The sequence below is a fragment of the Gadus chalcogrammus genome, chromosome 12, assembly GCF_026213295.1.
Source record: "Gadus chalcogrammus isolate NIFS_2021 chromosome 12, NIFS_Gcha_1.0, whole genome shotgun sequence".
Lineage (NCBI taxonomy): Eukaryota > Metazoa > Chordata > Actinopteri > Gadiformes > Gadidae > Gadus > Gadus chalcogrammus.
In genome coordinates, this window is record NC_079423.1 from 28669636 (window position 1) to 28684118 (window position 14483).

At 48.8% G+C, this 14483-nt stretch overlaps 1 protein-coding gene across 1 annotated transcript in view; it reads left to right on the forward strand.

Annotated features, from left to right (window-relative positions):
• The first annotated feature begins 547 nt into the window (after positions 1–547).
• cep350 (centrosomal protein 350) overlaps positions 548–14483 on the forward strand; it is a 35570-nt gene continuing 21634 nt past the window's right edge. Inside the window, 15 exon segments of the mRNA XM_056603357.1 lie at positions 548–1203; positions 2927–3007; positions 3198–3241; positions 3453–3558; positions 3775–3937; positions 5158–5783; positions 5954–6067; positions 7171–7287; positions 8849–8956; positions 9754–10484; positions 10571–10689; positions 12075–13147; positions 13372–13525; positions 14125–14171; positions 14173–14280. Of these exon segments, the coding sequence (XP_056459332.1) occupies positions 2938–3007; positions 3198–3241; positions 3453–3558; positions 3775–3937; positions 5158–5783; positions 5954–6067; positions 7171–7287; positions 8849–8956; positions 9754–10484; positions 10571–10689; positions 12075–13147; positions 13372–13525; positions 14125–14171; positions 14173–14280 (3580 nt within the window). The 5' untranslated portion in view covers positions 548–1203; positions 2927–2937.

The window sequence follows — 14483 nt, forward strand, 5'->3', positions numbered from 1 at the left end:
GAGAGAGAGAGAGAGAGAGAGAGAAGAGAGAGGAGAGAGAGAGAGAGAGAGAGAGAGAGAGAGAGAATGTAATAACGCAGAGTCGTAGTCACAATATCATTTGTAATTGTCCCCGAGAACTCAAGTGGTTTACCATAAAATATACCATGCACCAACCACCTTTATGTAGAATGACAAGTTGCAGGTTATTTGACTGGTGTAACAAGTGAGTCATATAGTCATCCTCACACACTTTCACGTGTAAAGTGTGTTTATCTGTGTCCTCAGGGTTCTTCGTATGTGTGTTCGTGTTCAGTCAGTGCAAATAATATATCGACCATGACAAAGAACAGCGACACTACATGCAGGCAATTTACAAACGGTCATACATACATTTAGATAAAAATAAATTTCAATTTCTTAAAATAATTTGTGTTGGCTATGATTCAGTATGCGTGAGTAAGTGTACGTGGGTTTATGTTTAATCGTGTAGTATGTATTGAACCCACTGGGGGGCGCTACATGAACATAGTTCTAATATTGCGACTGGATTGACAGTTGGGGGGAAGATCAACTAACAAATGGTTAACATTTTACATTAATTATAATAAATGTGTGTAGTAAAATAGCAACAAGGTCTTATTAGTTTTCAAATACCTGACTACAAACGTATTCAAATAAATGCGGATGCGTTATTGTCTGTTATTTGGTCATTATTTCGAGACGTGTGACAAATGAATCAGGGTTAAACGGCAAAAAAAAAAAGGCCAATAACCAAGATTACAACGACCGAAACCTCGGGTCGAAACCATCGACCAAGGAAGATCTTATGGGCTGGATCGTTCACCTCTCGCGATGCTTCCGCCTCTGCGTTTCCTTTCGCTTTAGTCCGGTGATGGGCAAATCGAGAAACATCAACATAGTAACCCGGGAAAAGGCAACGCTGGCGGCGGGTTACTAAACTTTTGACCTACAACTTTGTAACTCGGTTTGACCATTTGGTTGCCAGGATACTTCGCGCAGATACCTCAAAATGTCTGCGTGCTGCCATTAAATCAGCTATTAGTTACTATTGCTAGCCCTAGAACAGCCCGCTAGCTACAGCTAGCTGCGCTAGCAAGTTAGCTACGGGGGCAAAGAAGTCTGAAGAAGTTGGCATTTCCTCGTCATGAAACAATACTCTTGAGTATGGACAGTTGAGACGATCGGATAATTGTCCCAGAGGTATGTTTTATAATAGAAGCCGGTGATATTTATGAGATGTTGGAGCTAACCGTACTGCTGGTGGCTATGGCTATTCCCTGGGCTGTGTAGTGTTCCGGTAGAAGTTAAGTCGTGAATACTTTACATTCTTAACTCCACGGCCGTCGAAAAAGTCGGATAATGGTATCCAAATTCACTGTCCATGTACTCTCAGTGTTATGAAATGTAAAACGTATTGGTATAACTACGTGTAGGACTGTTACTGTGAGCGGTGTGCCACCGAATCTAATGTTTGATTGACTCTGTTGACACTTAGTTAGCTAAGCGACCGGCCGGCGGTGACTAAAGTGTGAAACCAATACTTTCAGTAGCAGAAGTCACAAGGCAATCTGCCTTTCATCAGATGATACCACCGCCTTATCAGTGTTGGCTGTATTATGTTGATAATTTACCAAGTATGTTGTCTATATTGGATAATTATTACGTGCGGCATTAGCCCCTCTAATCAGTGGTCACCGGGATGTTAGCCTAGTCCTGTCAACAACTGCTAACGTTGAACAAAGTTGATTAGTGATTTATTTTGGGGACTTGATTCAAAACTAACATCAACAATACTGGAAATAAAGACGTACTCGGGGTTAGACTTTGGTTTCACCGTCATGTAGTTATTAATCTTAGAGAATACATTTCTTCAAGGGATTTAAATATTGATTCAGGTGCAGTAGATTGCAGCTGCCATCTACGAGACCGCTGACGTTTCTGTACCAGACAGCCGTGTTAATTAGACATGTAAGCACTTTTATTGAACACAAGCGTCCCATTCTTTCCGGAAGCAGTAGTACTGCTTCTCCTTGTGTTTCTTCAGGTCTGAGGCGATCCCTCCAACCAGGCTGTATCATGTGATCATGAGTAAACTGGCGTCTACGCTCCGATTGTGAAATATGATATATGGCTGACTGTTACTGGTTCTTCCTCTAAAACAGATTGGATGTACATGTTCTTTTGTTGTAGTGATTTTGCTAGGTCACACTATTATAGGAATCCTGCGTGATTCATCGTTACACAATTAAGCCGAATCAGTATGATGACAGCCAGTTAACTGTCGGTCGTTGTGACACGAAGTCAGTCAATCTTACCCGTTTGTATCTGCAAAAAATCAGCAACAGATATTTAATGTTATCTTTCTCACTTATTAGATTAAGGTATACCATTTCACAAGGCATTTTGTGTGCGTGAAGGGGAGACGAAATCGTATCTCTTACATGCATTCTGAATGAATCTGTGACTGTTAACAACTATGTAAAAAATGATGGGTATCATAGCACACATAATGCCCTTGGCACACTGATGTTTTCTTACATGCTGTGCTCTTCTTGTGGCATCCTCTGAGGAAAATTCTGCTGTAGAACCTGTTTTAAATGGCAGGGCACTATCTACTGTCAACAATCTGTCATATGAATGAAGGATGTCTTGGCGTCAGCTTTTTACTTTGGGCATTTTATATGAGTTAATGCAAGTTGCATCTGCAGTCTGAGACGAGGTCTCGGCGAGGTCCTCAATGAAATTTAATCTCAAATTTGCATGGGGTTATTCTTCCCCCCAGGATTATTTATTTGGAGCGGAAAATGTTAATGCATGATTGTGAACAGGATTATCCAGTCAATCACCAAACAATATGAATATTGACACAATCACTAAAAGGCTAATTCTGTGAGTACCTTCGCCGTTTTCCTTTTGGCTGCAGGGTAGAAAGAGATGAGTAGCAGTAAGACGACTGCAGTCTCTCTCCACAGCTCTGCAAGGCATCGGAATGGCGATGTCAGAGGTACAACTTTATGGTTTCTTTGCTTTAGGATTAGTCTTTGTGTTGATGTAAAGTATCAAGGAGTATCCTCCCTAAAATCACACTCTGTACAGCACTTAAGGGTTGGGTTATATGGCAGCACTGAATCTGTTGATCTTTTTGGTATGCATAGTTCTTCTGTTTCCTGAATCGTCTTTCCCCTTACGCGTAGATCTCAACGCTGCATGGGAAGCCCTTGCTCAGTCAAAAGTTGCTGTAAGTATGTCAGGAACACTTTGCCAGCCTAATGACTGCTTCAACGTTGGTGAAGGCTTCATAATGGTTTTAAAAAAAAAAAAGGTTTTGGGAAATCAGGGTGTGCCCTTGGAAATTTAAAGCTACAAAGGCGACCGCTAATTACCTTCAGTCTTCTACATCATTAGTCCATCCAACCACTAAGTCTGATGTTTCTGGTCTTTCTCTATAGTTGCGGCACATAGAGAATCGCCTGGAGGCCGCTCCAGGGACTGGGGTTTTGTTGGAGTCCGTCATGGACCCTAAGAAACACGCCTCAAGGAAGCTCAGCCGCAGAGGTTAGTTCCCTGGGGTACATGAAATGATGACGTCATACCGTGCAAAAACTCCAATGTTATTACAAATTAGCTTCAGAAGCAGAAGTTCCAAATCAAAGGGTTTGCTCTGTGTACCACCGTTAACGTTAGCCCTGTCTCCCACTATGAAATGAATGAATGACCATTTAACCATTGTGATGACCGTGGAATGACTCTACTTGACCCTGGATGTGACAGCTGGCCGGGGGGCAGATGATGCGGGAGGGTCGTCCAAGCGGAGGGGCCATGGAAATCATAGCCCAGAGAAGAGCAGTTCCCGCAGCCCACTGAGAAACGCCACCCTGGACAGTAATGTCCGAAAGAATAACGTGGAGTTCAGGGAGCCGCTGGCCTCCTTCAGGTACCGGCCTAAGGTCTCTTCTACCTCTCTCTTAACCGGCGCGTTGGCTTACGTTCAAGTCATCAGTCTGCCAGTCCGGAACACGTTATCGGTGTGGTTTGTTGTGTGTGGATGCAAATGGATAAGACATTTTTAGTACTCTAGGCCTGAGTTTCTCAGTGGTTTTTTTCATCCGTTAGATTTGTGGTGATGCTTCAATTGCGTCAGTTAGGAGTTTTAAACCAGTAACCCCTGAGGTTCTCTAGTGCACAAGGGCTCCTTTCAAAGATCATATGCTTCTGACATCCCCCCACTTGAAAAGCTTACAAGTAGCAAGAGCTTTATGCTTTAGTGCTTTACTTCCCACATTTTTTCTTATTGAATTCTTAATTTAAGCATTGTGATAATTTGCTCCTCGCAATGTGTGTTTAACAGAATTTTACATTCCAAGGCTGTACTGCAAATTATTCCCCCTTTGTCCCAAAATTAGCTTAATCTTCAACCAGCTTTGCTTTCAGGCTGTATTACCTAACATTAACACTGTCTATCTCTGTGGTGGAGATGAAAGAGAGGCCTTCTGCCTGATTCATGATTATACAATTTTTCCATATCCTTGTAGTTCAGATGAATCACAACAATGTCCCATTGACCTTAATGCAGGCTGCAAGCTATCACTGTGGATGAAGCATCCATAGAAAGGGTTCATCATGTTCTCACCGTGTTGATTCTACTAAATGAGAAAATAGACGGCTGATGCAACTTCTTATCAGCACCGCATTTCTGCTTGGGTACTGCAGCTAATCCCTAACATTGAACTGGTAAATTACAATGTTTTACATCACGCAACTGCTGTGCCACGAATTGCTGGAAATATATACTTGGTAGAAGTGAAAATAGGAAACGGTTAGGTGCGCATTGTAAGGAGCCAAAGTCGCAATTTGAAGTGGTTTGATTCTGCACAGCTGGCATGGATATATACTGTATGATCTTAGACCTGCTGTGCTCATACGACAGCAGAGTAGTTTTGTTCTAGTAGCTATGACTATAGTATTTACCTGAACAATGTAATCGTGTTCACACAGAGACAAGTTAGAACTTTTTGTTTTCAGAAAGGGCCACACCAAAATCACAGAGTGCACCCCCTACTGCTTATTGAGTCCCAAATGCACTCCCAGTAAGTGGTAAATTACAAGTAAATGTTGATCCTCTTCCTGATCCTACGTAATCTGGTTCCGTTGCAGGGAGGCCACTCCTCCAACACTCCAGCCTTCACAGCTGGAGGCCTGTAGCACCCAGTCAGCGTCTGGACCGCCCCTCCCTCCGACCCAGTCCCCCTCGGACCCCTCCCTCAGTCAGCTGGTCTACCAGAGGGACACCAGGGACAGACAGACGGACGGCGACCTGGACAGCACGCACTCCTCGGCTCTGGCGAGCACAGAGGTCCGCTACCTCAACGACCGGTCCGCCCTGGACGCCACGAGGCCCCCGCCCGTCCAGGCGGCCCTCGCCGCGGCGGGCGAGGACTGCCATCCCCGGGCGCCGCCGTGCCCCAGCCACGCGCAGAGCCTCCCTCCGGCCCGAGCGGATCTCTCGGCGTCCTCCAGCCCGGGCTTGACCTCGGCCGTGGCCTCGCAGCGGCTGGAGAACCTGCGGCGGCGGCAGCCCGACGAGAAGCTGGAGAAGCTGAAGGAGCGCATCCGCAAGCAGAGGGAACACCTGGAGGAGGCGGCGGAGCGGGACAAGCTGCTGGGCTACCTGGAGCAGCCCATACGGGGAGCCGTGGGAAGCTCCAGCAGTGGTACCGTCCCAACGCCCATGGCTAAGGTCCGCAAGGTGGCGCCCGCCCCCCCTGCGCCCGTGTACAGAGGTACGAGGACATGTCCATCCAGCACCGACCCCTCATTCACACCACCGCGGCACGCGGTACCCTCTGGTTGTTATGGGTGAAAGACCGAAAGCAATGTGCCGCAATGTTGTGCCAACAAGTTTATCTTTGGTAATGCTTCTCTCTCCCCTCCTTCTTTTTTCATTTGAAAGGTTTCAACAGCAGCGAGACAAAGATCAAGACTGCGGATGGGAAGGTGTGGAAGGAGGAGGAGTTCCACAACCTCAGTAGAGACTTCTACATGGACTTGTCACGCCAGCTTGCTGGTAAGACCTGAAAAATAACACGAGTACAAGCGCACACAATTTGTTTGTTGCTCACCTTTTTTAAGTGTAATTAGAATAAGTCAATAATTGAAAATCCTTAAGGTACCACTGATTCAATCTTGGCAGTGGAATCTGCTGTTCCATCAGCATCAGATGTACTTTTAAAAGACTGGTTTAATGACGGAGGTTAAGTGCCCTACACTTGCGATACGGGCCGGGAATTGCTTGCTCGCCACCGTTTTTGGACGAACACTAAAAACAGCTAAACGATGTTCTGTCGAAGTTGTTAAAACATGCTGTTATGCTTTGAACATTCAAGCAGCTGTTAACTCAAAGACCCTCTCTGTGGACATGGCGCGTTGTTCCTCAGTCGAAGACCTGCCCTGTGTGCTAGGGTGGCTGGCTGGATGCATGTGGTTTCTCTGCAGCAGAGTTTCCAGGCGAGGTGCCACAACCACAGCACAGCAGCACTCCTTTTTTTCCAGTGTACTCCCAGAGACCCGCTCCCTTCCTAGGATTAATGTCCTCTCCGCTAGCGTGCATGCGCTCCCGTACGTTCCGTGGCTTCCATGTGGGTTACAAGACCCTCATTCCATCTTGCGTTACCCCCTATCACAGAAAGACACGCATGACCTAAATATATAACGTAACCATAGCCATGTTTGTTGGAAACTCTCCAAGAACATGTGCTATAGCTCCCACGGGTGTGCATGTTGCACACAATTTAGTTGTGTTGTATAGTATCCAGTATGTTTTTTGTTTCCACACTGCTCATTAATCCATGTCTGCATATTGGCAGGGTTCAACCGTGAATGTGAAGAAAAATAGGCTAACAGTGCTTTACTCGAAATGAAATGAGCCTTTTGTGCGCAAAAATGATTTCTGAATCTACATGTTGCAGCATTTTGGTTGAATGAAGTAGTGGACTCGGCCCAGTTTTTCATCTTTAATTATGCCTAGTGTAATGGTACAATGCACACAATGGAGCTTCACCGGGGAGCTCTTTTCCTCCTGGAACGGTGTTCATACCAGGCAGAAATGGGTCATTTGTCTTTCTGCGGGGCAACCCCCACTGAATTCTCCACGTGTTGGTTTGTGTGCAGAGAGCTCCAGACAGCAGCATCAGAGTGAGGCGCGGGGAACGGAGCGCCCCAAAGATAGGAGACCCCCCAAACCGGTCCGCAAGGTCCACAGGTCCTCTGAGCCACACCCCAAGCAAGGTAGGTTCCCCTCTGGAAAATGAATGTGTTCTGGTTGGGATTTAGGAACCGTGGTTCCAGGTGCAATGTCTGGCTGAATTGAACCGGTGGTTGCATCATTTACACCCTTCAGTCATCCCTTAGCACCAGGTGTCTCATGCACACGCACACACACACACACAGCTTAATAAGTATGTAGTATTATGTAAATATGAAGTGAGTAGATTAAACTTAAAAATAACCAGCCGGGTTCTAACAACCATTTCAGTTCCAGATATTTATTTTTAATGGCGTGGCAGATTATGACATGGTGATGGTTCACTGTCTGGATTTTCTCCAAAATTATAATACTATTATTTTCCTATGTTAATGTAAGGAAAAGCGCTGTGTGTGTGTGTGTGTGTGTGTGTGTGTGTGTGTGTGTGTGTGTGTGTGTGTGTGTGTGTGTGTGTGTGTGTGTGTGTGTGTGTGTGTGTGTGTGTGTGTGTGTGTGTGTGTGTGTGTACACAAGATAGAAAATGAAGAGCCAACGCTGGCAAGCCCAGCCTCCTCTAAGCCTCTTAACATCCATGCACAAATGTCCTGCGAGTGGTGACATGTTGACAACGACCCTCATTGATAATGGAGACGGCCTAGTATAGAAATGCAAAAACTGTCTCAATCAACCTGGCCACCGCACAGCTCTGACAACAGAAGAAACTGTCCATTTGTACACTCTTGACACTCTTCATGTGGGCACCTACTTACTTGTCAAACGTGCAAACTGTTACCATTTATTTTTCAACACTGTTTAGTCATTTAAAGAGGTGCTTTTATTCAAAGCGACTACCCGTGAGTTACTTAAGGTGCAAGGCGCACAAGGAAAAGGCGCTGTTTGTGTTTGAATGCAGTCTTCCTCCTTGGTGTTAAATGTCCTCACGCCACTCTCTCCAGCCACCTCGCTATAAATAGCCAGTCGGAGTCTGTGATCAAGAGGAGTCTTGTTGGCTTATCCACACAGCATAAACAGCTGCCTGGCTGTTGGCTATACAGCCTCAAGTCCTGGCGCTGTGTGGTGATGTGCAAGGATCACACCAGTGTTTGTGAATAACCGATTTGGATTAATTAAGTTTGAAGACGAGTTGATGATTAGTACAAGCCTCAACATGCCACGCGGGTGTTTTATTTCCTTCAGCTGTTGAGGCTGATGTTTCGTGGCGTCTTTTTTCAAAGTCATTTTACACGGGTCATGCCTGCACAAGAGATGTTTAATCAAAGGATATTTCGGCTCTGATCGTAAATGGCATACGGGGCCATTTATAACCTGACCAACACTGTATCAATTATTTGCTTTTGTGACACTGCTTGTTTGCATTAGCCAATTTTTGAGACTGTGTAGCTGGGTGTAACCGGTATAATTGACGCAAGATATTTGCTATGGCTATGCAAACATGAACCGTATCCGCTTTCCTACGAGTATTGCGTACCTTCTGCACGGTCGTCGGAATAGAACATAGCACCTCACAGGTGTCCCTTCTACATTGACGTGTGGCGAAAGCTTTTGTGTTGACCCTGTGCCCACCCTGTGTGTGTACCCCTGCAGTGATCGGGCCGGCGTCGTGGCGCGAGGGCCAGAAGCTGGTGAAGATGGTTCTGGGTCCGGCACCGCGGCAGCCCCCAGAGGGCAGACCACAGACATCTGAGAGACCGGGTAAGACAGGCGCCTCTGCTGGAGAACCTGCTCTTTGACCCATATTCACCACACCCCCACTATCAGCCCCATAACGGCCACCCCCTTGTGCTTAACATATCCCGATGTCGGAGTGATTCCTCGGCACGCCTGCTCCACATGCTGTCAATACATTGTTTACTTGGATAATCGGCCTCCACTCTTATGTCATTTAGAAAACATAAAATCTGCTAAATTTTCCTCTTCTCTAACTTTGATTTCTTCCATTAGTGTTGCAGATCAGGAGTTAGTTTTAAAGGGGAATTTTTAAGGCTGCATGGATAACTATAGTCTACAAGATTTGCACACATCCCCATCTCCAGCTCTCCATCTCTTTTACGCATGATCTTTCTGGCCGGGCCCCGCCTAATGAAGTCCTTCACTGACCAGACAAAACAGGGATTGACTGGCTTTTTCTGGTTGGCTGCATGATTAACCATGGTCTGATCTGCTATGCTGGTCCCTCTAGAGCAGGAGGCATGTAGTCTGGGGTTTGTGGAAACGCCCAGGTCTGGATTAGAGTGAAATGTATTGCAATTCTGCCTCCTGACCTAGATATGAGCCAGGGCCATTTAGACTCTTTGCCGCATAGCCTTGTCATTTGGCCTCACATGTTTGGCATTAAAATGATGGAAGCAAGATAATCCCCATTGTCGTGTTGGTGTTTCCTCTGCTTGCTTCCTTTGTTTGTCCCCAAATGCGACCCAATAGTTTCCCCAACACGTGGCGCTGACCAGTGAACCAGCATAACACTGTGCTCTTCTCTTAACGTCTCCAAGGCCCAGCTCACCGATCAAGCTCGGACCCGCGGCCCGAGCCAACCCGGCGGCCCCGACCCAACAGCACCGAGAGGCCTCGCAGCGGCCGCGGGCGCTCTGGCGCCCGCTCCCACACTACAACCACCCTGGCTCCCCAGCCTGCAGCCCGGGAAGAAGCCTTGGTGGCCGCAAGCACAGAGCTGCTGTCGGCCGACATCCAGGGCATCCTGGACGACCTCCAGATGGAGTGCAGGGAGGCTGAGGAGGAGGAGGAGAGGGCGCGGGAGAGGTCCGGTCGGGGCCACAGCGGTACAAGAGGCAGGGGCCGCTCGTCGTCCCGATCGTCCAGGGCCCCGGCCCCTCAAGGGGCCCCCCTCTCGAGGGGCTCCCGCAGCGGCAGCCCCGCGGAGCGGCCCGCGGACGCCGCGGACGCGGAGCACAGGAAGCGGCACTACGACGCCGACACGGTCCGGCAGTACATCGTCCATCAGCAGGAGGGGAGGCGGAGGCGGCAGATGGAGGAGCGCAGGGCACAGAGGGAGGAGGCGGAGAGGAGGAACCAGAGACTGCAGGAGCTCTACCGGAAGCAGAGAGTGGTCGCTAAGGCCGTGGCCCTTCCCTCTGAGGCCCCTGTGGCAACTGTACAGAGGCGGTTACAGGAGACCTTTACTAAACTGCTGCAAGAGGAGGCAGAGCTGGAAGCAGAAGGCGAACATGAACCGCCTGCTGCTCTACCCACCAATCATCACTTGGTAAATGAACAAGAGCGTACCTCGTGAATACTATGCATTTCCCTGCATTAGAATAAGAAGAGAATACTGATACGTGTGTTTTGCAGCAGAGACCCATGTACCAGCCTTCAGGAGAGTCGGACAAGGAGAACAAGAGGCTGGAGGTTCCCCAAAGTCCATCCAGCAGTGACATGTCTCTGTCCGAGCAACCCCCTCGATTGTCCAGGTTAGAGAGACACAAATGCACACAGACTACACACACCGTTTTCTTTCTTGTCCTTTAAATGATCTCGGCTATCCAGATTAATTCACAAACTTCTAGAATGCAAAAGCAGGCAGACAGTTTCCATTGCATCCATATTCCAAAACTACATGACTAATGCGGTTATATTTGAAGAAACTGCAAAGGGAATCATATATTATGCGTCAGTTAAATATATTTCTTGTTCCCAAGATTCCAGTAGCAGTAACAAGTAGTAACATCTAAATGTCATTATTTTGGTAGCTTTCATCATTTTGGACATGAGGAATGTTGGAATCTTTCACTATTTCACCGTCACTCTGTCACTTCTCTTCAGATCGTATAATTAATTAGCCTTTGATTTCCTTGGAGGGGGATTTTGATTTGGATCCAAATGTTGTTCTGCTCCCTTGCGAGGTGGTGCTCTCTAATTACCCCTCTGGGATGCATAAAATACTAGGGCTGTCAAGTTCTAGTCGCTTGATATGCACTTGTTCGGCAGAATTCTCATTGGTTGGACACACTCGCTGGTGTTCCTTTCACAAGAAACCATACATTTTTTGGGTAGGGGGGACAAATGCAGACCGACTCGTCTGCACATCCGGTCAAGGCTACAGTTACTTTCTCCTGGTAGTCTGTACGTCTCATCTGTTTACATATACCCCCATCCCCGGGCAGAACTACTCCCACGTAAAAACTCGCCTGTACTTATCCTTCCATCCCCTGGAAACCCTGAGCATCACCTGACGGGCAGAGCAACTGTTTGTTTTCAGACCGTTGGTTTCCATGGGCAACAAGTGCCAAGGGCCTTGCCTTCTTCCTCTCCCTGCTTTTACCAATGGATGAGTAGTAACGGGGGAACGTTTACAGCCCCAGATCCCAATTTAGATACAAGGGACGACGCCTCCTATCAATTCCTCACAGGGCCCGTGGGCGGTCACTCAGCAGGAGGCATGGGTAAACAAACACATTTGGGCGTGCGATAGGCACCGTAACACCCATGACAGCAGGATACACCAGATAATTTAAAGCGGCCTACTGCCTTTCAGTGGCTTGCGGCGAAGGATACAGAGCCGGTACCACTAAACATGCTATCTGTCCATTGAAGTTCCCAAACAAGCTAAGTGCCCAATCCAGCTTCTGGAGCAGCTTGAAGTCAGCAGCTGCTCAACCGATGATAGAGCCTTGGGCAAGGATAATAAGAGTTGTCATTCCCAGCTGTGACGAGACGTCAGTCTGACAGGTCTCCGGTGGTTGACCTAAACAACAATAAAGTTCAATCCAAACTGGTGTCGAAGTGGGACGCTGCTGCAAGCGGTAGGACTAAACACCTTTCTTCCCTTTATCCACCCTTCCTCTTTCTACTGCAGAAATGATTTAGATATGGGTGTTCTCTCATGGCTTCAGCCGGACCGCACAAGCGTGGCAAGCCGAGCTCCCCAAAACGGCGGTGCTCTGGCGCCTCCTGGTGACCACCTCTTCTCCGAGATATTGAGGCTTGAAAGCGAGGCGGTAGCAGCAGCAGCAGCAGCCGGGCACACGCACCGTCCGCACCGCCAGTCCCCGGGCTCCAACGGGTCCCGATCCAAGATGGCCCGGATCGACGCCATCAAGGCCACCGCCGCCTCCCTCTCCAACCGCATCGAGAGCGAGGCGCGGAAACTGGCCGGCGAGGGGACAAACTACGGGACGCCAACCTCCATGGACGTGGACGTGGTTTTGGCCCCGCAGCGCTCTCCGTTGAACCAGGACGCCGGACGGTGGGCCAGTGCGGCCAGCCCCCCGGTCAGGGAGCCCTTCACGATGCCTTCGGACAACCTGGTTGAGCGGATCCAGCGCTCGGAAGACCTCGCCATAAGGATCCAGAAGATTCTGAGCAGCGCCGACCAGAGCTCCTTCGACGGGGACGGCTTGCCCGGTGTGGGCAACCTGCATTCCTACAGAAGGCCGTCCCCGAAGAAGAAAAGTCCGGCGTCCGCGACGGACCTCAAACACCACAGCTACCGCCAGGAAGGGCGGGGTCTGCTCAACGGCCTGGAGAAGGTGCAGCGGCTGGGGGAGCTGGGTCAGCCGCGGGGCCTCGGAGCCAACGGGGACTGGGAGGAACGGAGGAACCACGCGAAGGAGCCCCAAGACTCGAGCGGCGGCTCCATCAGCGAGGGCCCGCTCCAGAGCGACGAGGACCCCAGCCCCCCCCGCCGCGCCACCAACCACGTGCCCCGGATGGCGGACAGCCTGGCGGCCGTCGACTACTGCGCCGGGCGTCAGAGGGAGGACGACCGACCCCTGGCCCAGTTCCAGAGGGACGCGGAGAGGTACTCGGCCATCAGCCCCGCCGCCCCGCAGAGAAACGGCACAAGGGCCGCCTGGGAGGAGCTGAGCAAAGGAAGTCCTCTCAGTGTGATCAACATTTACACCAAGAACCTCCACAGCCACCTTAAAGGTCAGTCCCGAGTGGATATACGATACCACTGCACTGCAAACAAACTAAATGTCACTGGGCGTTTATGGAACCTTTTGGGCACAATAAGTTATTGTTGGATGTTATCCAGGTAAAGATTAGGCTTTGTCCCAAGGTACCTCTTTGAACATATGTGCTTTAAAACTGAATTGCTGGATTATTCCCCGCCCACCGGCTGACCCCCTCCCATTGTGTTTGTGCCGTAGCGCCAGAGGAGCTGGAGAGAACCTCTCCCTCCGTCCGGTCGCCCCAGTCTGGGGTCAGCCCTGGGGATGCAGCGGCCTACGAGGATGACTTTGTGTCCTCTCGTAGCAGCGGAGCCACTGGCCAATCAAAGAGAAGATACAGTGGACACAGCAGGTGAGGACCGTTACCAACCACTAGGGGGCACTAGTGCCACACGGTAAATGGATTTGTGATTTACATTAAGGGCATTTAGCAGACCCTTTTATCCAAAGAGACTTGCAATAGGTACATTCGTCAGAAGAACGAGAAACGATATATCTCTGTCGGTACAGTAAAGATATTCATAGAAACCAGTGCCAAGCACTTAGATTTGCTCGGTAAACCCATTCCCCGTATACAACAAAGATAGCTAGGATAAGATGCTACACAATGCTAAATACTATTTGAAAGTGGCAGAACGTGCAACACACAATACGTACATAAGAGGGGTGTTTTAAGGAGATTAAGGGAGGAGATGGGGCAGTAAGGGGCTATGGGAGGAAGCAATGCAGGGTCCAGGTGAACTCGGAACGAGTGAGTCTTGAGTCGCCTGCGGTAGCTGGTGAGCGACTCTTGGGTCCTGACATCGACAGGGAGGAAGTAGTATAGTAATAACTTGCTTCCTTCTTAGATAAATCATCAATGTGTCATTCCAGAAACACCTTGGGTGTTGAATCCACACTAACATAAAACGTATTTTGTTCTGTTTGTGTCTGCGGCGTGTTTTCCATCAGTGTGAAGAGTCACTTTGAGGAGCTGATGAGGAGGTCCCCGTACGACAAGAGGAACGGGGACTTCAGCTCTCCTCACCCGTCCCCACTCGTCCCTGCAGTCCCCCCATCTGTCCTCCGGCTCCTCGTCCGTCTGCCGGGGCTCCAGAGGAAAGAGAGGTGGGTGCACAACACTTTCAGGAGGAGTCCTCCTACCCACTTACAAAACGATCGGTTTTAATGGACCACGCATATAGATAGATTTTCAGGCACTCTCATTTTACAAAGACTGAAGATATAAATAAAGTAATTCTATCCTGTATTTTCTAACCAGATATGCATGGAGAGGGAGTTCAAACAGTTTTTTTCAGAAAGGATTTCTT